General features: G+C 42.4%; 2 protein-coding genes across 2 annotated transcripts; one reads left to right on the plus strand and one right to left on the minus strand.

Annotated features, from left to right (window-relative positions):
- Positions 1 to 6809: 6809 nt before the first annotated feature.
- Positions 6810 to 12339, minus strand: SEC61B (SEC61 translocon subunit beta). The gene is made up of 4 exons (XM_061995632.1): positions 12002 to 12339; positions 11800 to 11897; positions 10929 to 11030; positions 6810 to 7141 (listed from the first exon to the last, which is right to left on the minus strand). Exons 1-4 carry the CDS (start codon positions 12002 to 12004, stop codon positions 7054 to 7056), a joined length of 291 nt encoding a protein of 96 aa, XP_061851616.1. The 5' UTR covers positions 12005 to 12339; the 3' UTR covers positions 6810 to 7053.
- A 40-nt stretch (positions 12340 to 12379) lies between these two features.
- ALG2 (ALG2 alpha-1,3/1,6-mannosyltransferase) lies at positions 12380 to 15343 on the plus strand. The gene is made up of 2 exons (XM_061995631.1): positions 12380 to 12811; positions 14423 to 15343. Exons 1-2 carry the CDS (start codon positions 12407 to 12409, stop codon positions 15323 to 15325), a joined length of 1308 nt encoding a protein of 435 aa, XP_061851615.1. The 5' UTR covers positions 12380 to 12406; the 3' UTR covers positions 15326 to 15343.
- Positions 15344 to 27004: the final 11661 nt, after the last annotated feature.

Below are 27004 nucleotides of genomic sequence, written 5' to 3' on the forward strand. Positions count from 1 at the left end.
ATTATCAACCAGCACTCCCAGGTCTCTCTCTGCAGAGCTGCTCTCCAGCAGGTCAATTCCCAGCCTGTACTGGTGCATGGGGTTGTTCCTCCTGAGCTGCAGGACTCTGCACTAAAATGGACAGCAGCAATGGGACTAAACTAGTCAAAATGTACAGTGTTTTCTTCCCAGTGCATAGGGGTGACTCAGTTGCCATGCGCAGCACAAAACACTGCCAAAGGATGGAAAAGCACTAACAGATACTCTAATCCTGAGTTGGCACAATGAACGTGAAGCAAATTTAATGTTTCACCGAAATTCATGTGGAAGAACATACTCGAGCAGCATTTACTGACTTATCATCTTTTTTAAGTGCTATCCTGAATTGACAATTTTTTTTTTTCTTCAAGGATCATGGTGCTGCTCAAATTTTTGCTCTCTGGAAAGTCTGTGTTGATGACTGTGACCTGCCAAGTACGATTTTATGAGGGTTTTGTGTTTCATCACCACTGTACACTCTCAGATTATTTCATCACCAAAACAAAGTTAGAGATCAGGTGCTCTGTCAGCAGCAGCTGGGATGCAGGGTTGGGTTTCATCTCAAACAATCTGGCACCTACAATGTTGACAAATGCTCCAACTACTCTTGAGTTGCTGTTCACAGTTCTTCAGCTTCCTGGAGCAACAGGTACCTACCACAGCACTTTTCCACCTGACACTAAAACGGGTTAGCAGAACTAAACCCTAGAAATGAAATTTTGCCACCAGCAACTACAAAAGGTGCACAACTATTAGCAGCTACATTATGGAAATTTAAAGCTAGCTAATTTAAAATTAAATCTCACCATCAAGAGGCAAGATCTGTGTCGTTCACTCAGAGAAAAAGAGTTCATCAAGTTACCCATTCTCAAGAAATGCCAGGGAAAAGTGGGGACAAAAGGACTATCACTGGATGAAGTAGTGGCATTCCTACCCTGTTCCTATCAGGAACAAACTGCTGCATGTGAATGACCTTGCTTGGACAACAGGACAAAAAAACACCTCTGTGCTTTCTGCAAAACATAGATACTTTTTCAGAGAAGCTACGCTGCCGCAGCCACAAAAACAAGGGGATTGGACTAATGATCTTTAGAGGTTCCTTCCAACCCCTACCATTCTGTAATCTAAACAACTGAGACAGAAGGTCTGCCCCAAGAAGGCATTTCACTGAACATTTTTCCCCACAGAGTGGACAATCTTCATGCAGTGGTGCAAGACAAGAGGCCCTATCTGATGGTCTTATGTTCCGGAGTTTGTTTCTAAGGCAGAAAGTGGTTAGAAATAATTTCAGCTTGAAAGTGGAAAACATTCTTGGAAGCAGAACTAGCAAAACCATTCTTCTTCCCACAGGTGTTACAATGTTCTTTATCTGTTCAGAAACAGGGAAATATTCTTACTCCACAAACTCCTTAATTCAGTGAAGGCAATTCTATCATCAGGTCATTTTGCATGCAGACAGCAGAGAGATTACTATTATTTAAATGCCACCTGGAACAGAGGAGAAAAGAGCTCTAATTCTGCTATCCACCACCATGAGTTCCTCCATGCATGAGTTTTCAACCTTCTGTAAAGCTTCTGTTTGTTTTCATGTTTTTTAAATCATGCCCAAAAGCCACAAAAGGCAAATAAAAAAAGCTCTTCAGCAAGGGGCATGGCAGCAATGCAATAAAATTGAAAAGCTAGGCCTACCAAGCCTCACAACTGCATCAGGTTCCGGTTTACACTCAATTACAGTAGTCCCATCTTTTGCAAACTTCTCAGCAGTTTGTATCATGCTGTTATGTTTTTCTCTCACAGATATCTTCCTGAAATGAGGAACATATATGCTCTTCTCCTCCGATCACAACACATAGATAAAAGTACCAAGCAGTATGGTAAGAAGGGGGTAAGATTACTTACCAGCCAATCTTGGGAATGTAAGGCAATGCTGCTTTAGGTTCTTTACATATTACCTTACCAGAAAATCAAGTGGAACAGTAACTAATAACCTTGGAATAAGGTCTCACAAAATGATGCTTGGTAATTAACAAGTGTTGAGGATGTCCTGTCTAAAACAGGTGCATACTGACTGTAAATTTAGTTCTGATTTTATTTTGGAAGTGTTTGGAAGTATATTGGGCATCCCTTTGTAGTATCAGAGAAGGAAAACAGGTCAGTATATTTACTCAGTAAGAAATGTTTGAACAGAAAAAAAAAAATCAAACCAACACATTCTTTGTTAATGTTAAGACAAACAGCTCATTGGAGGAGGCAATGCATGTAAAGTTTTGCTTAGTTCTGTTTTATGAAATGATGGTGTAGCTGCAAAGAATTGCTCCACTTTTGATTGGCCAAAAATGAAAAAAAAAAAAAAATCCAGAGACTATTCTAGAAGGCTCAAAAATCCTTAATAAAAAGAAACAAGGATAATTATTTGCAGCCTGCAGCCAAATGTGAGATAAAGGTGTCTAATCGGTGGTGATTCACATCTGAATGTGGATTTGGTCAGAAGTAAAATGGGTCTGTTATGCCCACTATCATTGCTACCTGTCAGGTCTCAGCATCAGAGAACTATCTTACTCATGGCAAAATTCAAAATAATTGGCAGCCTCCAGAAAAAGAGAGATATCTAGAATATAGAAGGAAGAACAGAAAGTTACAATATGTGTCAGAGTTGAGGTACACTCAGTCACTTCACACTTGCCTTTGCTTTGCCTGTCTTTCTTTTCACCAGCTTCTGACACCAAAGCAGAAATCACAAATGCCATACAACTTTCCACTCAATTAAAAAAAGCAAGCCAAGAGCCAAAAGGCAGAAAGTCCCTTCTTAAAGCTCACATTCCAAGTTAAGAACCGTTAATACCCTTAATGTATTACTAACAATGCCAAGTCTAAAGAACATAGCCTTCTATGAAACACATTATATAAAACAGCTAATATGAGAATGTCAATACAGCCTTATTATCAAAGCTGAAGTACATGACAAGTTAGCCTTGGAAGAAAACAAGAGGCAGCTCTTTTCCAGACCAAAAAAAAAGAGAAATAATTTATACCAAGCCCCTCACAGAATCCATGAATATATTTATAAAATAACTTAGCCCTCACCACATGATCTCAGTATAACATCCACTCATCTCTAGCTAACGCAGCTGAGGAAGGGAACACAAGCTGTTCTGTTTGCTTCTTTGCACTGCTGTCACAATGCAGTCTAATACGGGCATACCATCTTACATTTTCAGGGACACATCCTTTTGCCTTTCTCAACTAATGTGCACACATGTGCATCCATGTATCCTTGCCTGTAGTAAAGGCAGTCTAATTTACTGTGAGCAGTACTGAAGAGAGCTTACACTAGTTTGTTATGTCTGATAGGCTCAGAGAGCTTAAGAAACAGCTGGAGATGAGACATTAGAAAGAGCTCATAGTTTCTTCTTGGGTAATAAACTCAGAGTCTGATGTGATAAAAGAGAAAAAAAACAAACTCTTCTGCTGCAAAAGAGCTGTGTGTGTATGGGACAGTCATCAATTATGTTCTAAACAACTGCCCTTCCCATTAGTCCCTTAGAGAAGGAGCATTGTGAGTGATTATCAAGAGGCATGGTATTTACGGTGACAGGATGGCAAAAGATGGGAGGAGTTCACATATTATATGTGTACTACAAGGAAGGTTGGCCTGGATGTAACCAACTGGACAGCAGTAAACAGTGAAGCCTAGAGAGGGGGGAAAGAAATTATTGACTTTGTGTAGCAGAGCTGGCTTGTAAACAGACAGCAAGAGGTAGTTCAGAAACATCAAATCTTATGAAGCCCACAGATCTATCATAAAGGCATTAAATAAGTCTAGCTCTTGCCCTATTCTACTCAAGTAACAAGTTAAAAGTGAGAGTCTTTTACCCTGAGGGAACTTCTAGTGTCTCCCTAATCTACCACCTACCTATTCCATCCAGCCCTCAAGAACAGTGTCTTTCAATTGCTACTCCTCTGTTAAACTGGACTGAAGGTTACTCACATACTCCGATCTATTGCTGAGGGAGAGAGGGAAAGCTTAAGACATACTCACACACAACCGGACTATTTCCTCACGAAACCCTGTCTTCACTTGAATAATGGAATTTGAGGTTGGAAATGTGAGGTTTTTGAAAGTCAAGAATAAAAGATGCTAGCACTTTATCATATCTTCTATGGAAACAGAAATCCTTCCAGTTTTCCTGAATTCTCATCACAAAGGAGACAAGTAAAGATCTTTGAGGACCTCAAGTCTTCTGTAGCATTTAAGAAAACTATCAAGATATATTTCTAACAGTCAGCTTGGCCGAGCTCCTATTTCAATCACATACAAGTGGGCATAAAAATCCAAAGTCTTACTAATTCCTACTGTCTAATATGAAGCTCACCTATTACTGAAAGACTTGTTATCTTTATCGCACAGTAGCTACTGTTAATCAGCATGGTCAAAATTCAGTTACCCAGGCTGAAGATAATACTGCATTCATTATTAGCCAAACTTCTGGTAAGTCTTTGCAACCTGCATTTCTTCATCGGTACTTCTGTGGAGCTGAAGTTTTGATAAACACTGATGGCAAGAATGCACTATAGCTCATGTACCCAAAATGCTAATAATATGAACATGGATATCTAACATTTTCCTGCTAACCACTAAAATGCTCACAAATTGAAAACATACTTTTTATCACGTACAAGGAACATCAAACAAAGCTATGGACATTTCATCTAACTGCATCCAACTAAAGCATCACTTTTTTCATGAATTAAAACAGCAAGTTGTTAAGGGGTTTTTTTTAAACCATAAGAGAGCTCACCCTTCCAAAACAAAAAGCCAAGAAAAGGTGGGAAGTAATCTGAGCTAATCTAGAGACATTGATAGTGAATCCAAGAATCTGATATAGGCCATTCTACAAAAATTACATCAAGTCAAAGTAGTCAACTATTTTATACTCAATTGAACCGAATGTAAGCTGTACAGCAGTAAGCCCTCTCCCCACACCTTTTCTTTTTCTGCATTTGTACCCGATTTTAGTCTTTAGAAGCAGCAAAAATATACAAGGCTTTAAATTTAATTACTTGATATTGCAAAACAGCTTTTAGGTCTGGAAGTGTTTCGAAGACAATTGTTTCCTGCTGTGACAGAAAACTGTATCATTAAGAGTAAAGAGGTTACTTACTTAGATATTACCATCATCCATTATTTCTTTCTGTAGCACCATTTTAGAGCACATCATTCCTTTCCATTCAAGTACTACAAATTAAGCCAGCAGGACAGTCGGTCCACATAGTCAGCAAAACAACTTACTTGAATTTGGTCTTTTCTTAGCATTTTCTTCTTGCATTGAAATTAAATCACTGACTGCACAGATTTCATTTTCTTTCTGAGCAAAGCATTTAAATAAGAGATCCTTACCTCCACCTTTTGAAGCAGTGAGCTAATCTCCCTACTTGTTTTATTTTCCCTTGTGTATTCACTTCACTTATGCATGCATAGTGGTGATTTGTGGATCCTTTTCCCTTTGATACATGATTTATTGGACTGAGTTTCCAACCACTTCAGTGTATTCCGCTACCCCACTGCCTTTGAGTTATCAGCATTCTGTTCCTCAACTTTCAATCCTCCAAAAACATAACCTTCCTACCATTACATTTTGTAAGACAATTTTCAGTTTCTGCTCCAAGTCTGCTATCTTTCCCTCTACATTTACAGTACAGAATAAGCACAGCTGAAAGCAATTATCCTTATAGCCCTGAAACCACGTTCCCTTTTTTTCTCTCAACAGTTTCTTCTTTTCAGACGTAATGTTACTTCAAGAATTGCATTAAAGGAAGGTGGTGCATAACAGAGGCTGCTGCTACTACATCATGTCAGCAGTCAACACTTGTATCAAGGCTACATAACCAAGAATATTGGTTTCACATTACATGCTGATATTCAAACAGCAGTCACAATATTAACAACAGGCTAAAATAATTCTATCCAACTGTATGGAAAGGCCTAATTTGATTATATGAATCTCAAGCCCACATCAGCAGGGAGAAATGACTGAAATGCTAATGCACCAACACATACATACCTTAAAAAAGAGAATGAAGAGCTGTCTGACTGTTTGAAAAGAAAATAAAGAACACTACTCAGATCAAAACTGGAGTGGTTATCTAAGAGTCACTTAGCTGTGTCGCAGCCTGTTTGCATGCCCTGTTATTTAAAATGTAGCCATTGTTTTTTCAGTCCTCCCATTCCATTTTCCTCTTTAAGTATGCCTGAAAGAGTCTCGATCTGCAGAAGACACAAGTCTTTTGACAGCCATTCAGTTATTCTTTTAAGAATCAATGAGGTATCTGTTCACATAGTTCCTCAAGTGCAGTCTGAAAAACTGCAATGCTTGGACTCAATCTTAAAGTTCTTTTTCAAACTAAGCAAAAATATTCTGTGAAACGTGCAGACTTACACAAATGTTATGTATATGCACTGAGTAAAGTTTAACTTGCATTTAGGAAAGAAATGAAATAAAACCAGCTATTTTTCTGGAGTTAACAGAAGAACACGACCAGCTCAGCTACTATAGTTCTGTTTAATTCAACAAACATTCTACCTTCTCACTTCTGTGCACCTGATTTTGTCTCTCCCATTCACAACAAAATATATTCTGGCCTAAAATTACATGGCAATGTACAGTATGGAAGAATCTGGGTTGAACTGTCAAATGGCATTTATTCAGAAATATGGTTATATATGAAAATCACAAATAAAATGTTTTAGTTGTGGTACATTGGAATAGGAGGAAAAAATACAGTTAAGACTCTTTCTATTTCAATACACAACTTTTATTGCAATACCTGTATTCTAATTGTAGATACAAATATAAAATGACCCATGACAGACTTTAAAGCTGTCCAAATAGCAAACTGAGAAATTAATTCAGTATTACAGCCAAACTTGACAGGACTTCAACAGGTGATAAGAAGCTTCCCCAGTCTCTCTCCAAGAACAACCAGGATTCACCATATTTTTGGTCCAAGTTGTACGCTTTAAGTTGGCAGCTGAGTCTATGAACGAGTGTATTTACCCCAGATGTGCAGCATAAACACAGAAGCAATAAAAAGAAGACTCATGACCAAAACTGGAACAGGTCCACTAAAAATAAAGAAAAAAAAAACATATTAACATTAAAAAAAAAGCTTCTTTGTCCAAAGGCCAGTCATTATCAACCAAGTGAACTCATCAGTTCATAAACAAGTGTATGAGAAAACTCTTATTCCACTCCCACAGAAATACCTTAAAGTACACAGAAGTGAAAGTCACCTATCAAACACTGCTGCCACCACTGTGTTTTTAAATATGTTACAAAACTATAAAGCACAATAGAACAACAAAAAGTCTCAGTTATTTAAAAAGTAGTTAATGATGCATTATCATTAATCGTTGTGAAAACAATCTATGGAGAATTATCGTCTGTATTTACTTCTTAGATAGCCAAGAGATGAAGTCAGATACGAAACCCAACAGAGTCCTCTAGCGGCTAGTCAGAATTTGGCATAAAATCCGCATTCTCTGCCTTTTCAGAGGTTTGATTTTAATGTGAAGACAAAGGCAGCAGTGGGTGAGAGACACGCACTTCTGTTTGCTCAGAAAAGATACACAGTATGTCACAGTTAACTCTATCATTAAATCATTACCTAAAACATACACATTAACAAAATTTCTTAACTTTTTTCCTTCCCACTTTTCTGCTTAGTTTAGAAATTCTACAGTGATGTTTTGAAAAGCCAGTTTAATCTTAGGGTGCATGTTGAGAAACCAAATCAGCTCTTTCACGCTTATCTGAGATATGACAATTACGTGCATTCTTACATATTTACACACACTCAACAGTGCTTCATACAATCTCACTTCTGATTTCCAAGCTGCTGTCAGGGGAAACACAGTGAATTCCGTTATCTAGTCTGGATTAGCCACCAGGTTACTGTTTATAAGTAAATGGTAAATGTTACTTGAATGCGAAGTAACAAAGAAACTGAAAATGGAGTGAAAGAATTTACTAACATTTTTCTATGAGATCATGGTCCCTGTACTTCAAATGTCCATCACTGTCATCTTACACTAAGTTGTAAAATCTCAATTATTATCTATCATACTTGGACTTACTTACATGGAGAACCCTGAACACAGACATGAAGCGTTTAGCAAATAAACCAATGACAATACCTGCAAAAAAGTCTACACACACTGTGACTACACAAGCCACCCCTATCAAGGGGGATACTTTCCACTAAGCAATAGAATGTGCTCCTGTGGTTTATACACATTTAAAGTCTACATCCTACATGATACAAATCACAATGATACCTGGTACACAAAGCCCTTACACTGCAGCTGAATTACTATTTAATTAATTTGAGCCCTTAGTAGTAGTAATATGTAAGCTGCTCTTAACTACTACCCAGAACAGAGCACGAGAGAAATAAACAGAAGATACTGATTATTTGGTTGTTTTTTAAACATACAATAACATTGATTATTCTGACAGAATAATCAGCTTTCCCATACTGACAGGTGCATTTCATTTCCTCCAGTTCCAAAGATAACCTGCTGAAATCCTACAGTTCTCCTTCCTACACCTGAACCTTCTCAGCCCATCACACAGTTTAAATAAGAACACCGAGGTACCTCTGAAGAGTTGGCACTGTGCATTCTGAGAAATGTCTTTCATAAGGCTACATATTGCCACACAAGTCCAATTTCATTCTCTATCATGGCTCCACACGAAACACCATCCACAGCTCTTTTAGCAAGAAAGCTCAAGACAAGGTATATGAACCACCGATACTGAGTGCCACAGAAAGAGCAACAAGTTTGGGATTAGTCGTGTTTTCAAAGCATGCGATGCTCAACAGGAGTTTCAAAGAAAAATGCCACATCTCACTCTCAAGCAGACCCAACACAGTTCCCTTTTACTATTATTGCTTTTAAAGATGTATGTATTTTGTATCATCCTGAACTACACATAAACATACTTTCCCCAAGACAAATCAAACTTGCTTAGTCAACATATTTATTACTTCTGATATTGACTACAGACACTAAATACCTGAAGCACCAGGGGTATTAATTACGTACAATAGAAAATACAAAACTCTTGATCTTAGCTAGCATGAAATAACCCATTCTTAGGTGGTTTTATGTATTTGTTCATAGTAATTTTAAGAGCTCATATTTTATAAAACACGCGGAAACACAAAAAAATCCCACCATGAGGCTGAGCTTCCAGATTGCTTTATGCAACAACGATCACAACCACTTTGGCTGAAGCACTTAATTGAGGCAACCATTTTCATTTTTAAGCCTACTGAATAGGACAGAGATCATTGGTTGCCACTGAAAAATGCATGGAAAGCTTCAAGAAAGAAAGCTGCTCCCAAGTTATGGTTCAGAAAAAGTTACATTTAGTGTGGATGTGTAAAATCAACTTACTTTTACAGATTTGATTCCTCCATTAAAAGCCTGATCATACCTATTGTAACTTGCAACAAAAACTCACCACCAGTGTTTCAAAATCTTCAAACTGGAAAACACTGTGTTGCAACACAAATAGAATGGAAAAAAAAAAAAAATCTATCTACTGATCCGCTTGTATTGAACATTAAAAAAAAATGAGTAGCCACTCAACATCAAAAGTGAAACCAAAGGATTCACAAGGAAACTCATTGAAATTCATTTTTTTAATTAACCTTTAGTGGACCAAACAAGAGAGACAACAGTGGTCTTGCCTATCTGCACAGGCTTGCTTTAGAATACTATTGCTGCTCATTGCCTTTTTCTTTTCTTTGCAATGTCTCCTCTATTGATTCAGAATGGACAAAGCAAGATCTGCAGTAGCAAAACACCACTGCTTTAATGGTTTGCTGTATAGCTTTTGTTTTTCAAAGTGTCAAGCACATATGAAAATATGTAAGGTAACTTCAGAGGAAGGATTACACATAGAGCAATTACCACCAGCCCTTCCCCAAACGTTCTGTTCATGCAGGCAGCAGCAGCCTGCATGGCTGCAAAATAAAATGGGCTCCAAAATAAAATACTAATGGATTCTAGAAAAAAAAGCAGCAACAGAGACATCCCTGAGTGTTTTGAGTCTCTTTGCTTGTAAGAACAAGATGCTATAAAGTATAACTCCACAGAAAGCACAAACTCCCACTCAGGGTATGACTTAGCAAACATTCATCTGCTGAAACACACCTTTCATCTTTGTTACCCAAGTATGTGGCTGCAAAGCTTGTTCGAGTAACTGGTCTGAATGACTCAGACGGGACAAAAAGTGAAAAAAGTTCTCTTCACAGTTTAAAGGACACTGCCACCAGATACTTGACCATAATCTTGACATATTCACCTTGTAAAAGAGATATACAAGGCATCAAGGTATCAGAACGCTATTCACTTTGCAGGCTTAGTTAGAATATTTTACCTTAAATCTTTTTAATAAAAACACCTGAGATTGTGCAAGCACTGATACAGCAGCTACATTATATTGGGGGAGACTACAATATATCTATTAATAAAGAAAAAAAATAATTAAAGAGAACAGAAACATGCACACAGATGCCTGAAGTCACTGTGACAAATAATCTTTCCCAACTTCAGACAGATTGCTTGTAGTCTTCAAAGACCACTTAAGGTAAGCCTAGGAAGTCTACGCAATTACAAAATATAATCTGTACCTGCCTTTTTTAAGGCACTACAACTTTAAAAACTATGCAGGTTTACAGATTATATATTTTGTCCTCAATCTATCCAAGTAGCCATCATTTCAACATGTTTTCCCATGCAGACCAGATCATTGATGTCTCAATGCAAAGACTGAAAGATTATGTGAGCAGGTGAAAACATCTAGCCCTCAGGTCTGTCACCACCCATATACCCAACTTACACTTTGAGCCCTGGAGAGTCTTCCGTGTAGAATCGCCACATCCCACCAGTACCTGTGGAAGTAGCACGGCCTGCACTTCTTGTTCCACAGCTGGCATTCTTCCTTTAGGGGACAACAGAATGAAACAAAGACCAAATTATGTCATCAGTCTGCCAGCTTCTGGAACTAAGCACCCTGAGCGATTCTGCACATGCAAGACACTTGGCTCAGCCTGTACTGCCAGGCAAGCAGAGTGCATCAGCCTGAGAGGAAGCACGATCACTCTCTACAACTATCTGAAAGGAGGTTGTAGCAAGGTGGAGTGTTGGTCTCTTCTCCCCAGTAATGAATGATAAGACACAGGAAAATGGTCTCAAGTTGCACCAGGGAAGGTTTAGATTAGAGACTTGGAAGAACTTTTTCCCTCAAAGGGTTGTTAAGATGGGCTTAATGAATGGGATTCCCAGAGAGGTGGTAGAGTCAGTATCCCTGGAGATATTTAAAAGATTCATAAATGAGGTGCTGAGGAACATGCTTTAGCAGGGAGCTTGGCATTGTGAGGTTAGTGATTGGACTCGATCTTATAGGTTTTTTTCCAACCAAAACGACTATATGATTCTATGCCGCCAGGCAAACGGAGAGCATCGGCCCATGTCGCCAGGCAAGCAGCAGGTACGATGGCCGGCAAAGCATTGCCTTGGGCTGCAGCCTGGCGCACGGAGGGCCGACGGGTACAGGGCACGGGAGCCCTGTCCACAAACTCCCCGGAAGCGCACAGCTACCCGCCCACTGGGACCATCCCTGTGCCCCACTCTGGGCTGCCCGGCCACCAAGCGCAAAGGACGGCAACGACCAGGGCTGTCCCTGCTACCGAGCCGCGGAGGCCGCCTACCTCTGCCGGACGGTGGAGCCCGCCGCGCGGGGGGCCACGGCCTTGCTGGGGGAACGGCCGGAGGAGCCAACGCTGGTCGCGCTGGGGTTGGGCCCGGGCTGTGGAGATAAAGAGGAGAGAAGCGAGAGGGGGTGAGAAGCGGCGGACGCAGCCAGGTGGGAGGCAGCCCCTCAGCCGCCCCCGGCCGCGGGCAGAGCCTCACCATGGCGACAGGGGCGCTGGCTCGGGCGGGCGGCGCAACACAACACGACACGACACAGCCCGGTCTCGCCGACGCTCCTCAGACGGCGGCTCCGGCCACGTCCCTGCCCGCAGCAGGCCCCGCCTCCGCGCCGCGCCTCGCGGGGACCCGCGGCTGCCCGCGATCGTGCCTGAGCACCACCGGCTCCCTTTTGCCTCCCGCCTTCGCTCTGCAGCCGCTGTCCGAGGGACCCGACTCCGCGGAACGCCTCCTTCGCGCCCGCTCCCTCACTGGCGGCCGGGCGAGCAGGAAACGGCGCGGACAGCGTGCCGGGCAGCGCCGGGGCCGCCCGGCGGGCGGGGCGGTAGGCGAGGCCCGGGGGGAAGGCTGACGTGTCCGCGTCCCGCGGTGGCCTCGGCGCCGCGCATGCCCGCTGCCGGCCGGTGCGTGCCAGGCGGGCGGGCCGGTGCTGCCCCCTCAGAAGTCATGGCGGCCCCGGCGGAGGAGGAGGCGGCGGCGAGCGGGGAGGGCCCGTCCGTTCTGTTCCTGCACCCGGACCTGGGCCTGGGCGGCGCGGAGCGGCTGGTGGTGGACGCGGCGCTAGCGCTGCAGGCGCGGGGCTGCCGCGTGCAGATCTGGACGGCGCACTACGACGCCGCGCGCTGCTTCGCGGAGACGCGCGGGCTGGCGGTGCGGCGCGCGGGCGGGTGGCTGCCGCGCAGCCTGTGGGGCCGCGGGCACGCGCTGTGCGCCGCCCTGCGCATGGCCTTCGTGGCGCTCTACGTCCTGCTCCTCAGCGGCCAGCGCGCCGACGTCTTCGTCTGCGACCAGGTGCCCCCGGGGCGCGGGGAGGACGGGTGCTGGCGGGCCCCGGGGCGGCGGGAGGGAGGCGAGGCTGCTGCCACCTAGGCGCCTCACGTGGGTGTCCCGCGGCGGTGCGGCCTTAGCGTGAGGAGGAAGGCCCAGGGCTGAAGGGGGACGTGGCGGCCTCACGGGCCGGGGTGACAGCGGAAGTCGGGAGCTGCATGGAGAGGACCAGGGCGAAGGAGCGCGAATTGATGCACCTGTGGATACGAGAGAGAGAGAGAAAGAAAAAGCTTACAAAGGGCCGGCTCTCAGGGCATGGCTTTGAAATGTACCAGTAGAAGTTAAGAGGGACCTGGGGGTGCTGATTGGCAGCAGAATGACCATGAGCCAGCAATGTGCCCTCATGGCCAAGAAGGCCAATGGCATCCTGGATTGTATTAGGAGGGCTGTGGGCAGTAGGTTGAGAGACGTTCTCTACCCCCTCTACTCTGCCCTTGTGAGACCACATCGGGAGCAGTGTCCAGTTCTGGGCCCCTCAGTTCAGGAAGGACAGGGAGCTGCTAGAGAGAGAGTTCAGCATGGGGCCACAAAGATGATTAGGGAATAGAGCATTTTCCTTATGATGAAAGGCTGAGGGGACTGGGGCTCTTTAACTTGGAGAAAAGGAGACTGAGGGGTGATCTCATTAACGTTTACAAATATGTAGAGGGTGGGTGTCAGGAGGATGGAGCCAGGCTGTTCTCAGTGATGTCCAATGATAAGACAAGGGGCAATGGGTATAAGCTGGAATGTAAGAGGTTCCAAAGAAATGCAAGGAAGAATTTCTTCACTGAGAATGACGGAGCAGTGAAACAGGCTGCCTGGATGGGTTGTTGAGTCTCCTTCTCTGGGGATATTCAAAACCCACCTGGACGAGTTCCTGTGTGACCTATTCTAGGTGGTCCTGCTCTGGCAGTGGGGCTGGCCTGGATGATCTTTTGAGGCCTCTTACAACTCTTAAGATTCTATGACCAGCAGGTCAAGGGAGGTTCTCCTCCCCTTCTGCTCTGCCCTGGTAGGGCCACATTGGAGTATTACATCCAGTTCTAGGCTCTCCAACTCAAAAGAGACAGGGAACTTCTGGAGAGAGTCCAGCGCAGGGCCACCAAGATGATCAGAGGACTGGAACAACTTTCTTATGCAGGATCTGGGGCTGTTTAGCCTGGAGAAGAAACAACTAAAACAGGACCTTATCAATGCTTATAAATACTCAAAAGCTGGGGGTCAAGAGGATGAGTTGGGTCTTTTTCCTGTAGTGCCCAATGACAGGACAAGCAGTCATGGGCACAAGTGGGAACACAAAGAGTTCCATTTAAACATAAGGAAAATCTTATTTTCTGTGAGGGTGAAGGAGCCCTGGCACAGGCTGACCAGGGAAGGTGTGGAATCTCATTCTCTGGAGATTTTCAAAACCCACCTGGACATGTTCCTCTGTAACCTGAACTAGGTGGACCTGCTTTAGCAGGGAGGGTGGACTCGATGATCTCTAGAGGTCCCTACCAGCCGCTACCATTCTGTGACTCTGATTCTGTCCCCGTCAGTGACACTAACACAAGTAACAAAAACCTCTCCTTCTGTCTCTCCTGGGTGCCCTAGGTGTCTGCTTGCATTCCTGTGCTTAGACTGGCAAGAACTCGTAAGAAGATTTTGTTTTACTGTCACTTTCCGGACCAGCTTCTGACCAAGAGAGAATCACTGCTAAAGCGCATCTATAGGTTACCACTCGACTGGCTGGAAGAGTACACGACTGGCATGGCAGACTGCATTGTTGTGAACAGCAGGTTCACCGCCGGTGTGTTCAAGGACACGTTTAAGTCCTTAACTCAAATAAACCCAGACGTCCTCTACCCATCACTGAACGTCAGTAGCTTTGAAGCAGTAGTTCCCGCGGACATAGATGACCTGATACCACAAAAGAAAAAGTTCATGTTTCTTTCCATTAATAGGTATGAGAGAAAAAAGAATCTAGCATTGGCTCTCAAAGCTTTGCATGACCTTCGAGGAAGACTCGATTCTCATGAGTGGAATGAAGTTCACCTGGTTATGGCAGGTGGTTATGATAAACGAGTTCTGGAAAACGTGGAGCACTATGAAGAGCTGAGGAGGCTTGCAGCCAAGCTTGGCATTAACGACCATGTCACTTTTCTGAGGTCATTCTCAGATGAACAGAAAATCTCTCTTTTTAGTAACTCTGTGTGTGTGCTTTATACACCTAGCAATGAACATTTTGGCATTGTTCCTCTGGAGGCCATGTATATGAGATGTCCAGTTATAGCAGTTAATTCAGGTGGTCCTTTAGAATCAATCTTGCACAATGTTACAGGATTTTTGTGCGATCCCCTGCCAACACAATTTTCTGAGGCCATGGAAAAAATTGTGAGAGATCCTCTCTTGAAAGACACAATGGGAGCAGCTGGGAGAGTCAGAGTTATGGAAAAATTTTCCTCAGAAGCATTCACAGAACAGCTGTACCAATACATATGCAGATTAATGCAATAAAATCATGTTTCCATATTATGTTTTATAGCTTTGTATCTCTCGTTTGTATAGGGGACCAGTATTCATTGTGACTATGATGAAGAACACAGGACATCAGAATTTCCTTGTTGTGCTTCTTGTGCTGCCTTATGTTGCTTGATAAAAAGAACAAGATGTGTCCCACTCTGTCCTTAGAAGGTTGACATTTTCATGTGGCAGGCAGGTCTGCAGTTGTGGTTCTTTCATGTACTGTGCCTTGGAAAAATGCATAGTTCAATGGCAGTAACTTAACTGGGAAATCATTGCACATTTCACTTTAATACTGTAGGCTACGGCCAATTGAGTTTACTGAGTGTGACTGTGTACAGGTAGGTGCAGCTTTGTGTATTTAAGATGTTCATCATTAGTTCTTAAGTTAAAAGAGCTGTCTTAGCTAAAGTCCAGAGAGAATTACACAGTCCAACCAACTGCAGGGTTAGAAAGGCCAGCACTGTTAGGGGTAAGAGTGGTATGATTTTAAAATCACTGACCGTTTTACTCCTTTAATTGTATCATGTAGTTTACACTGAGTGTCATAAACAAGTGTACAGGTGTGTGAACAGGAGGAGGCTGAGACTGGAGTAAAGCCGAGGACATCGGACTACTTCAAGCGAAAATATTAGTGCTGAAATTCTGTCTGTCCAGCTACCTGCATATATCTTAAGGATGGAATTTTGCTTTTGAGAATCTGCCTTGTAGAGACTTGATTAAATGAGATCCTCTTTATTTAACGTCTGATTCTAAGTGACTATACCCTTTCTAAACGGTGCTAACCTGGAGCAGGCAATGAGGACATTTTGTTTTGCCTGTTTTACTGGTTGGGATATAATTTTTCTGAATAGCTTTCACGGGAAGCTGTGGTCAGCATGTAGAGGCGTGGCACAGTGCTTTGGGCTGCTTCAAGATCTCTTGCTCCCCGTCTTGAGCAACCTGAGCTAGTGAAAGATGTCACTGCCCATGGCAGGAGGTTTGGACTAGGTTAAATCTTCAAAAATCCTTTCCAACCCAAACCATTCTATAGTTCTGTAGTCTTCCAGAACCATCAGTAGGGACTGGGCAATGACATCAGGATTCATTAGTTAGACATGATGAATCTTTACAGTCTGTCCAGAGGCTGTATGTCCCAACGGATATTAATTGTCAGTCATAATCTCTCAGGTCTGAGGGCAATCTGAGTGGACTGTGACCATGTGGAAGACAATTTCTCTGTGCTCCAAAACATGATGGCTTATTGAAATGGAGCAGTTTGGAGAGGGAACACAACTGTGTGATGGCCAGGGCTGTCTTGCTAGAGCTCCATCAGGAGCAGTTGGCCGCTAGCTACATAATGCAGTTTATGGAGTTGACTTGGGAAACTAGGTGTGCAGAGCAAGGACTTAAGGTCCTTAGGACTCTCTGTGGCCTTCAAGATGGCAAGGACTAGCTTGCCCCAGAGCCTGGAGCAGCCTGGTAGGCTGGCCTGTCACTGGGGAAGCACCTGGCTCTATCAGCAAGGGCATATGCAGACTACTGGAGGAGCTCCACTGTATTTTGCTTCATCCCCAGAGGAGGAGCCTATGGACATAGGAGCCATTTATCTCACTCCTCATCCCAAGAATGAGAACACAGATGGAGAAAAGAGGATTGCTTCACAGGGGTAGAAATGGCCCAGAGGCAGCAACTTCTACAATGAAATACCAGCTGAGACCTGGACAGGACTGAAGCAGGCTATGGTAAATGCCTGTTTCAGTTCTTCAGAAGCTATGTGTGCTTCTTAGCCCCATAGAAAGTGAGGCCCCTTCCAAGTAGGTACTGTTGTAGGGACTGTGATGCTGGAAAACCCTGCTATGAATCATCAAAATAAGCTGGCAAATTCTAAGAAACTGACTCCCTGCACACTAGAAGGGAATGAGCAGAAAACTTTTCTGATGCAGATACAGACACTATGTGGACCTTGAGATACCATTTGCTCACTTATGCTCCAACCACCTTCCATTGTTTTGTAAATGATGTGCTGCACAGGCTACTTGATAGCTACATAGTGGTAATCTTGGCATCCTCATGTTCTCTGGTGCTCAAGAGGCACACAGACTATGCTGGAGAAGTCCTGAGTCATTTGCAGCAGTGGTGACTCTATGTCCAGCCCCAGAGATTTGCTCTTTTCAACAGCACAGGGTGGAGTTACTGGGGTACCTGGTGGACCCCAACTACTGGCATGTGAATCCCAGGTAGGTTGAAGCCACCTTGAGCTGACAGGCTTCTGTGAAGGACCAGAACCCCTCATACTTCTTTTTGACAAAAAATATGGAGCGCTGGAAGTGGAGGCAGAAGAGCAGATCAGCTCACATACCAGATTGTCCTTGTGATGCTCCTTGAGGGCTGCTGACTTGAAGCATAACAAAGCCTAGATGCTCTCAACAGCCACCAAAAAAGTTAGTGGGCAGGGGTCATCACTCTGCGTGCAGAGGAGGTTAGAGAGGTCTACAGATCTGCATCTGCATACTGAACACAACTCCTTACAGGGTTTGAGGTAGAAACAGAAACTGCAGGGTGGCCAAGGGGTCAAGTCTTATGACACATCAGCTGTGGGGGCAAGCCCTGATTGAGTCTGAGTGCCAGGATCAGAGCCTGAGAAGGCCTGAGCTAACTGCCAGGGAACAGCAAGAGCAAGACTCTTCCACAAAACAAGTCAGGAGCCAAGGATGGCCAGAATGAAGGCTGGGCAATGATCTCAGTGAGAAGGTACAATCTCACAGCTCTTGAACTGGGCAAGGAGAGAAGGAGTGGTGTCAATAGAAGGTCCTATCAACAGTCCAGTGATTGTCAGTCAGAAACAAAGTAACACATCAGGTCCAGGTTCAAACCAGGGAAGCCAAACAGTCCAAGGACAGGACTAGAAAGCGGTACACCTACAACACAGCTCACACAGAGACTGAAGGCCCTGGCCTTAGCCTAAATGAAGCCCCATGTGCAGTGGGTGTGGGTGGAGGCCCAAGGTGGGCTGGTCGGGCACATTAAGGCCTCTTAATGATTGCTGAACTACTGAGACACCGTCACTGGCACCAAGCTGCTTCGGTACAGTGGAGTTGTGCCCTGGATGGTCAAGTTACTGCCCCGTATGCTGGGATAACCCTCAGCTGATGTGTGCCCTTGGAGAGCACCTTCACTCTTGGGGCTCCTTTGTGGTTTCTTTGGGTTGTTCAAATGTATTTCTTCTCCCTCACTTTTTTTTCCCCTTTGAAATGTGTGGAAAAGTTTATGCTCGTAATACCCAACTACAAGGACTTCTTCAGTTTAACTCCCCTTTGCATGAAGACCACCTTTTCCAGAATATCTTGGATCTACCTCCTGCTTGCTTATTTTAAGCCTCTTAATTTTTCCCATAGTGAAAAACTAAACTCTATCCATCTTCTCCACATGCAGTATAGTTGCAAAGGACTCCCTTTTTGCCATCTCACTTTCTCCTGCTGGAGAGACTATGCTGCCTCCTCCAGAGACCTTCTTGGCAGGAGGTAAGGCAGGAGATAGACAGACAATGTTATTTTCTTCTCGTGTAATCTGCCGTAGATTACCTCTTGGCAGGGAAGACACAAATCAACTCCTCTTTTGGCTCTTCGTGGTATAGGCTCTGTAATCCTCAGTAGTCCTGAGTGGACTGTAGCTTGAAGAACCACATTACATCTGTATAAATTGCCTCAGGATTGTTTGCTGTGTCCAGTATTTTTCTGTCTTAAACTGTTGAATCCTACTGCTGTGTGTGAGAAAAGCTAACACTACTCTAACACTACGTAGTGTGTTAGAGATGTAACCTTTGAGATTAAAACTCTGGTTGCCCTGAAATGTTTTCACATTATGCAGTGATTTGTACTGATATATTCTCTCGAGCAGCTCTTCATCTAGTGTCATCCTGTCCTTTCACTAACCGCTGTTTGGAAGACCCACACAGGAAAATGAAGTTTTAGGTTTACAGGAGAAAGAAACTTTTTGTTTCAGAATTGCAAGTGCTCAGTCAGCTCCTTATTTTATGCCACTGTGGCTTTGCCTCCTCTCTACTTCATCTCCTCTTTGGAAATCCAACAAGTGATAACTTTATAAAAAGGCAGCTTTTTAAAGCAGTAATTATTGATACCCAATTTAGAAATCCATAGTCTTTGTGTTTGTATCTTTCTTTAAGATTATAAGATTTATTTAAGAGAGTTTTATTTAAATCAAATTACAAATGCCTTGTGCAGTCTGCTGTCAGAAGAAATACTAAGTATTGGACTAGTACAATTAAATAAATTAGCATTAGCCTTCAGGAAAAGGAAGGTTTTAAATTCAGATCCTACCGGTGTGTTGTGAAGGATGATGCAACAAGAAGAAAATGGTTGCAAGGAGAAATCCATGTCCTATCCTCTCCTTGTGTTGTTTGCATATCCTTCTACCTTCAGTACAACACAAATACATAAAAATCAGACAAATAATGAAGTTGTTTAAAGCATAGCTGTAAAAAAAAGAAAAGGGGGGCAAACTGCATACAGGGATACTAGGTGTGCACAAAGGAAGGCAAGGAGAGAGGTGATTTTAGGCTTTAGACTTCCATCATTTACCCATACTGTGGGCTTAAAAGTGGAAACCCCGAGTTTCCCTTCTGCAATTTACCTTTGATACCCATAGTAACTAAACCACAAACAAATCATTTAATACACACAAGTTTTATACACTTTTTCAGATTATAAAAAAAAAACCCAGCAATTTCAGGACTAACCCAGCCTGTTAATGCTGCTTTTCTTTTTCCCCTCCCTGTCCCCTTCATTACTATTTTTTACAATTTTACACAATATAAAAAATTTATAGATTTTAACATTTACAGGGAGTCTATAAAAACCTCATGCTACATTATCATATTGCTAAACTTTACTCTTTTTTTATTATGGCTTTATTATTCTCTCTCCTGGGTGAAATGGCTGATCTTTTATTTTGAATTGTAATTTATTGTACAGTTAATATCACTGGGGTATTTTTAATGAAACAATAACTGTAGAATACTGAAAAAATATAGTATTATGAAAGGAGTATGTTCGATAGCATGAATGTTAACACAAATAGCAGAGAAGGAAATAGACATTTTAATTATAGTTACCTTTATCTGCTTTTATGTTAAAAGCAGAATGTATGATCCAGAATAAATAAATCAGAGGTTAGTCTATTGATTTATGGATGTGCAGCTCTTCAATGCTGGTTATTTTATGCCCAAGATTAACTGAGTTGATTCCAGATTTTTGTGCTATTAGTCATATGGGAAGACCAACAAGTTTGACCTCATGAACTCTGAGAAAAATCTGTTAACTGTCTTTATGACTCCAGTTCCTGTGCACTGAAAGGGAAGAAAAATATCATGATTCAGAAAATGAAAACAGAAATCATTTGGAGTTGTTTTACATGGAGAAAGGGAACACGAGTTGCTAAGTTGTAAAACCTTTATGTAAGATAATAAGTCACTGGGAAATTAGCCTACACTAACAAACTACCTACATGACAACTACAGGCACATACCGTATTTTAATGTAATGAACTTTCCCCCTCACAATTATACACAGAACTCTTGCACTGTATAGGAAGATTTGTAAAAGACAAAAATTTGAGAAGCTCTCTTCAGTTACTTCCAAGCAAAAGTGAAAAACCGAAACCCATATAATTCTTGGTTGTATCTCTAAGTATTTACAAGTGTATAAAACAAATCACAGGAGCATCACATCTTGTCTGATTCACTCTAATCTGACCTTTATCCTGGCCTAGGGTTAGCTCTGTAAACAAATCTACATCTGAACAAGGTTCTATGTGTAGTAACACACAAACCTTGTAATGATTGATTGCAGATCTTAACCATCACTTCCTCTAGGAACACAGAACAGAGGACAGAGAACTATGGAAACATAAAACTGAGTAGGAATGCATCTATCATTGATGTCCCTGTTCTAGCACCTGGCACAGGAGACAGACTATTTACTTCCTTTACCCCTCTAAGAAAACCATGTCTTAACAAAGTGAAGCCCAAAAGACTAACATTGGAAAGGACTGCTCAGGGGGATGGCTGGTGATTGGAGCCCAGCAAGGCATTTGACCCTCTACCAAGGTGAGAGAGGTCTAAGCAGGGCTCCTACAGGAGCACTTGCTGATGTTCTAGTGGGAACTCATCAGTGGTCAGTGAGAATCATGCCATCTTTGGTGCTGACATAAGAAACAGCACTCAAGCCAGGAATAAATCCAGGACCACTTCAATCCCCAGCTATCTCAGTTTCCCTCCAGTCAATATTTTCTCTTACCTCGCACCACCTGTCTGGAGCCAGGCAGGATAGAGTTAGACTGCCAGGGAACAGCAAAGGGCATTTGATCACTAAGAGACAGGGAGCCAGGAGCAGTGTGTAATAATGAGGTGAGTATTGCACAATATTCAGGCAAGGTGAGCATGGAGATAGCAGGATGCGTGAATTACTGAGCATAGCTGTTGCACAGCTGTGAACTTAACCTCAACAGAAAGGAAACCAGAAGGCAGCTTTTGCTCAAGGCAAATGGCTGTATTGGCTGGGTGAATGAATGAGCTCTGTAGCTCTTGGCCTCTGAGTTAATGAGTGCACAGCTCACCCCAATATAGAGGAAGAACTCTGAAGAAAGCTGCGGGCTCGAGTAGCTTTCAACTCACATATTCCTTCCCAGGAGCACGACTCTCCACCCTGGTGCCTAGTAAGATGACAAGAAGCAAAGGGCATATATCAAATCAAGGAATATATAAGGGAACATTTCTAGTCCCTGTGAGAATAGACAAGCCATGAAACTGGCTGCCCAGGCAGGTAGCACCGCCTCCATCTTTGGAGGTTTTTATGACCTGACTCAATAGTCTTAAGCAGCCTGGTCTGATCTCATAGCTGACCTGGCTTGAACAAGAGGTCCAACTCTGGCCACAGAGGATGAGTGCAGTACCTCAGAAGTCACTCTTGAGTCCAAGAGTATTCAACATTGTGAAAAATCTGGGTGATGATATTGAAAGCACCACCATGAAGCTTGCATGTGACACCAGGCTGGGAGGAGAGATATATACCAGAAAGTAGAGCCATCACACACAGAAGTCTAGGCAGTCTGGAAGACTGAGCCAACGAGAACTGAAGATAGCAAAGATGAGTGTAAAGCCCCATACTTGGAACAGAATAATCCCAAGCAGTGGTGCAGGCTGGGATCCGACTGGCTTGGGAGGAGCTGTCTGGTGAATGAAAAAAAAATCCCATAGCTATTAAGCAGTCAGTTAATTCTGTGTATCTATAAGGTTTTTTTCTGACACTGTGAGAAGTCCCAGGAGTCTGAATTTGTCATATGAAAGTGATGCTAACAGGGCCGTTTGTTCCTGTTTGAAGGATGGAAACCAAATGTGAGGAAAGCCTCTGGAGGGACCCACTGGATGTCACTGTATGAATGGAAATCATTTGCTGCTGTTTCTCAGGTTTCAATCTGTTCCCAAATATTGTTGATGCCTTTGCTGCCTTCTCCTCTGCGTGATGACAATGGTTTAACATTAGCACTTGACTGCAGGTTCTACAGGCTTGTGGCAGGGTGAAAACAAAACCATAAAATCTTTTTCCACACAGCACAGTTACATTGTGGGAACTCTTCTCCTTAGTGCTAAAATAACACTAAAGCCAAAAATAGATGCCAAATGGTTTAGACAAATAGATTGATGTAAAAAGTGATGGTGCAAATAAATATACTTATTGCTTAGAAATCACCGTTAATAACTGGTGGTTAGAAGCTGGAAGCTATATTAGATAACACACAAATAATTCAGGCACTGCTGGAAACAGAATATAAATCCAATCTGGTCTTGGATTCAGACCTTAAGCAGAACGTCTCTATCTCTGAGTATCCAAAACCATGGAAAAATGGATCAAGGTGGCACCCAAAGAGCACATACAGTGCTTAAAGGACAAAGGACATAAAATAGGCAACTCTCTTCCTGAAACTGTGCCCGTCCCAGGAAAAAAAGTCTATGCATCATCCTAAACAGCAATACACCAAGAGAATTCTCCTGAGAGAGGTGTTTAATTTGTCCATTGCAAGTGTCTGCTTAAAAATACTTAAAGGAAAGGATGCTTTGTCATCTGCTCCAGCAAGATCTAATTTTCTGCCTAGCGGTATTGTTCTGACACTTCAGCATGAATTCAGGGCAAGAAATTGTCATTTTTAAATTAAGCTACCAATCTGTGATTTACTGCAAATAGAGTAACACTGCAAAACATTGTCTATGAATTTTTGGTCACTAAAGCTATACAAAGTTGATGATGGGTCATAAGGTCCCCAGCTTGTGTTCCTGCTGTATTTCATAAATAATCTGGGATCCTCAAGTCTCAAAATACTTTGTATTCATACCAACCCCCTGTGGAGATCTGACCTTTTAGGTGAGAAAGGCCCAGCCCAGGCTGTTCCCCATAGTGATATAAATGCACCCATAATTTTACCTTCTGCTTACACATTCTTAAAGAGAAGGCCGTTCCTAGGACTTGGGGCTATTGGGTTATTAGTGAAACTACATTTCTAGAAGCTGAGGCAGATATTAAATAGAATTAATTTTAAAATGTTCTCCGAGTAAGGACACTTGCCATTAGTCTAGCATGGTAGTCTAACCCTGCAACTCCAACCAATTTCTGTATTTGACAAGGGCAAAAGATTTTGATTACACACACGTTTAACTAAAATTAGGCAAAACAAACTCCTTCTGATGCAGGTGAACAGATCCTCTAAAATACAATTTGAAAAAGTGTCAACTGTGGTCATCTCAAAACAAAGCAGCCCAACAAGAATTGTAGAGGCAGACTTAAAGAAAAAATTAATAGGTGTCAGTCCAGAAGAACTAAAGAATGTGATTTGATTTGATAGGAATGGTTAAGCATTAACACTCCTTCCTTTCTTTAAAATGCAAAGAAGCAGGTACCTACCTTTGTAGAAGATTCCTTGACTTTTATTTGTTTCCAAGCATTAATATTGTCCCCAAAAGTAACTCAGAGCAAAATTCTGTAGTGGAGCAAAGGAGACTGTTTTGGATTCTCCAGATTTCACAATTACCAAGAAAAAGTTCATCATTCTGCCAATCCTTATAAAAGGTGAAGAGAAAGTGAATCCTGAGAGCACTGTAAACAGGAGAGCAGAAAGATTCATTTTGAAGAAGCGGATCCACTGAGCACAAAGCAAAAGTATTAAAATAAACAGCTAATAAAAAGGATTAGAAAGATATGCAAAGGCCCGAAATAAAACTCTCTGTGACAGGATCTTCTTCAAACTGAGACTTGCAGACTTTCACAAGCAATCACAACAAAGGCAGGATTTTCTCTAAAGTGCCTTCCTCTTTCAACCAGTCTCCTAAAAGGCATTTTTCTCAATCTGACATAAAATAGGCCCTAACCACATTTATTTCTTAGAGAACTAACTTGGACTGGCAGCAGTGAGTATAGATGCATATGAAATTACACATAATTTTCTTCACAGTAATAGGAATCAGAATTTATATACATGTGCACGTATATTTGATTTACTTTAATGAACCAGAGGAAGGCACAACCTGTTCACCTAAATTCCAAGCAGATAAATATATTGTGATTTAAGAAATTATATAATAGAAAAATCTTCTTATGAACTCAGCTGGATACAGTAATATCTTCCACATTTTCATCTTGAACCTAATATAGCATCACCTCAGGTTGCCAACCATAAAAATAATTTTTCTGTGCATTGCAGGTGCTTTGTGCTTGCTGAAGAATGGTTCAGAAGAGAGGAAGAAACACACCAAACCCAAACTGTGTCCTGCTGCAAGCAGCCACACCTCAAGTCTAGAGTCCCACTGCGATAAGCAGTGATTATATTGACGCTGATACACTTACTGTTCGCTTTTATCAGGTTTTGTTTCCTCCGTCTCTTTAGCTCTTTATCATTATGATACAGGAGGAACCTTCTTATTATAAAATACTCAGGAAGCTGTTCTTCTCATCTGTTTCATCCTAAAAGGGCCTACATGGCCACCACATGCAACAAAAAGAAGAGCAGAAGTTGCTGCCTGTTGTGATGAATGTTTCATGTAATTGCGTGTGACACTGAGATGCCATTCTCTTTTGAGCATGTGAAAACCATACAGGAGAGGGAAAGAAAGCTTAAATGTACAACACATAGGGATCTGGGAGACTTCTTCCAATGGCCATGGTGTGAATGTGAAAAAAAAAAAAAAAAGATCCCTGGTGCTCAGGCAACAGTACACAGTCACTGCAGTATTGCAGCTGCTTGGACAGAAACTCCTCTGGATAATAAGCAGATGATAAACAGGCAGGGAGATCAACTCCTTTCACAACTTAATTAAAATCTCCTCTCTCTTGCCTGCAGGATTCGTCTATTTTTCACCCTCCTTCTTTAAAACCCTTTTATATCAGATTCTCTCACCCAGGCAAAGAGCAAGGTCATTTACAATGGCAATAGAAAGTTGATTAGAACAAATAACAAAGGCTGTAGTTTCAGTGAGTTAGAAAAAGTTTAAGAGTATTAAACAAACAAAACTCAGGCAGGATCTGAGTCTGATAGACTCCCACAGTGGGTTTCAAGACAAGCGTTTCCTTTTCGTGAGACTTCACATATTTACTGCACCATAATGACCCTAGACTCAAAGTTCACTCTACAACGGCGTTGTTCAGAATTAAAGCAAAAAAAGCCAAGCAATTGGTTCCCAAGGTGTTTTTGAAATGGCAGGCTATGCCACACTCACTCCAGACTTTTACAAGCTGGTCAAAGTAACTAAGTTCGAATTTGAAACTCTCACCTCGCCAGCATATTCAAGTTGCCCACTAAACTGTGCTTGGTGCTGGTCTTGGTGGATGAAAAGGACAAAAAGGGAGGATGAATAGGACAAAACCAGTGTTTTCCCTTTGTAATGTTTTTTGCATTCACCCAGTAACAGACTCCCTTTGCTAATTACCAAGAATATTCCAACCTCTACAGAGGGAAAGAGCAGGAGAAATGGATGGAGGTGGGCCTAGAGCCAGACTGTTATCCATAGACTTTCAGATGACATCTCATTTAAGCTGATGAAACTCACTTTCACATGAGTTGTGACATAACCGTGGCAGGAACTGACAAGTGTCAAAATCTTGCTGAACAAATAAAATTTCAAGTCCTATCCTCTGTACCACAGAAGAGCCAGCAAATATTACACATTTATTCTGCTTTTTCCTATGGCACCAACTCCTCTCAGCAGCTTCACTGACACTCTGTAAGCATGTCCAATTCATGCTTTCACTTAGAATAGCTGCTGATATTTAAGCTAAACTTTTCATGGCTTTCCCATCAGTATACCTTTGTAAATATCACTCTGCTGTGAGGAGTACAGAGTTACTGGATGCACTGGCATCAGGATTGGGGTTTCTGTGCAGATCATTAAGCCCAAAAAGCAACATCTTATGTTGATGAGGAGACCAAGGAATTATTTTCTTCACAGGCCAGAACGTCTGTCAATTCACTTTTCCAGTGTCTTAATGGAACAGACCAACAAGCATGGGTCTGGGCACAATGGACAGATACAGATGAGAAACAGATGCATTTAGGTAGATTATGCTGTCCAGGTGCAAACAGGAGGAAATTTCCAGTGGTTTCTTCCCCCCTGCAGTCATGTAATAAGCA

Source organism: Colius striatus, chromosome 4 (genome assembly GCF_028858725.1).
Source record: "Colius striatus isolate bColStr4 chromosome 4, bColStr4.1.hap1, whole genome shotgun sequence".
Taxonomy (NCBI): domain Eukaryota; kingdom Metazoa; phylum Chordata; class Aves; order Coliiformes; family Coliidae; genus Colius; species Colius striatus.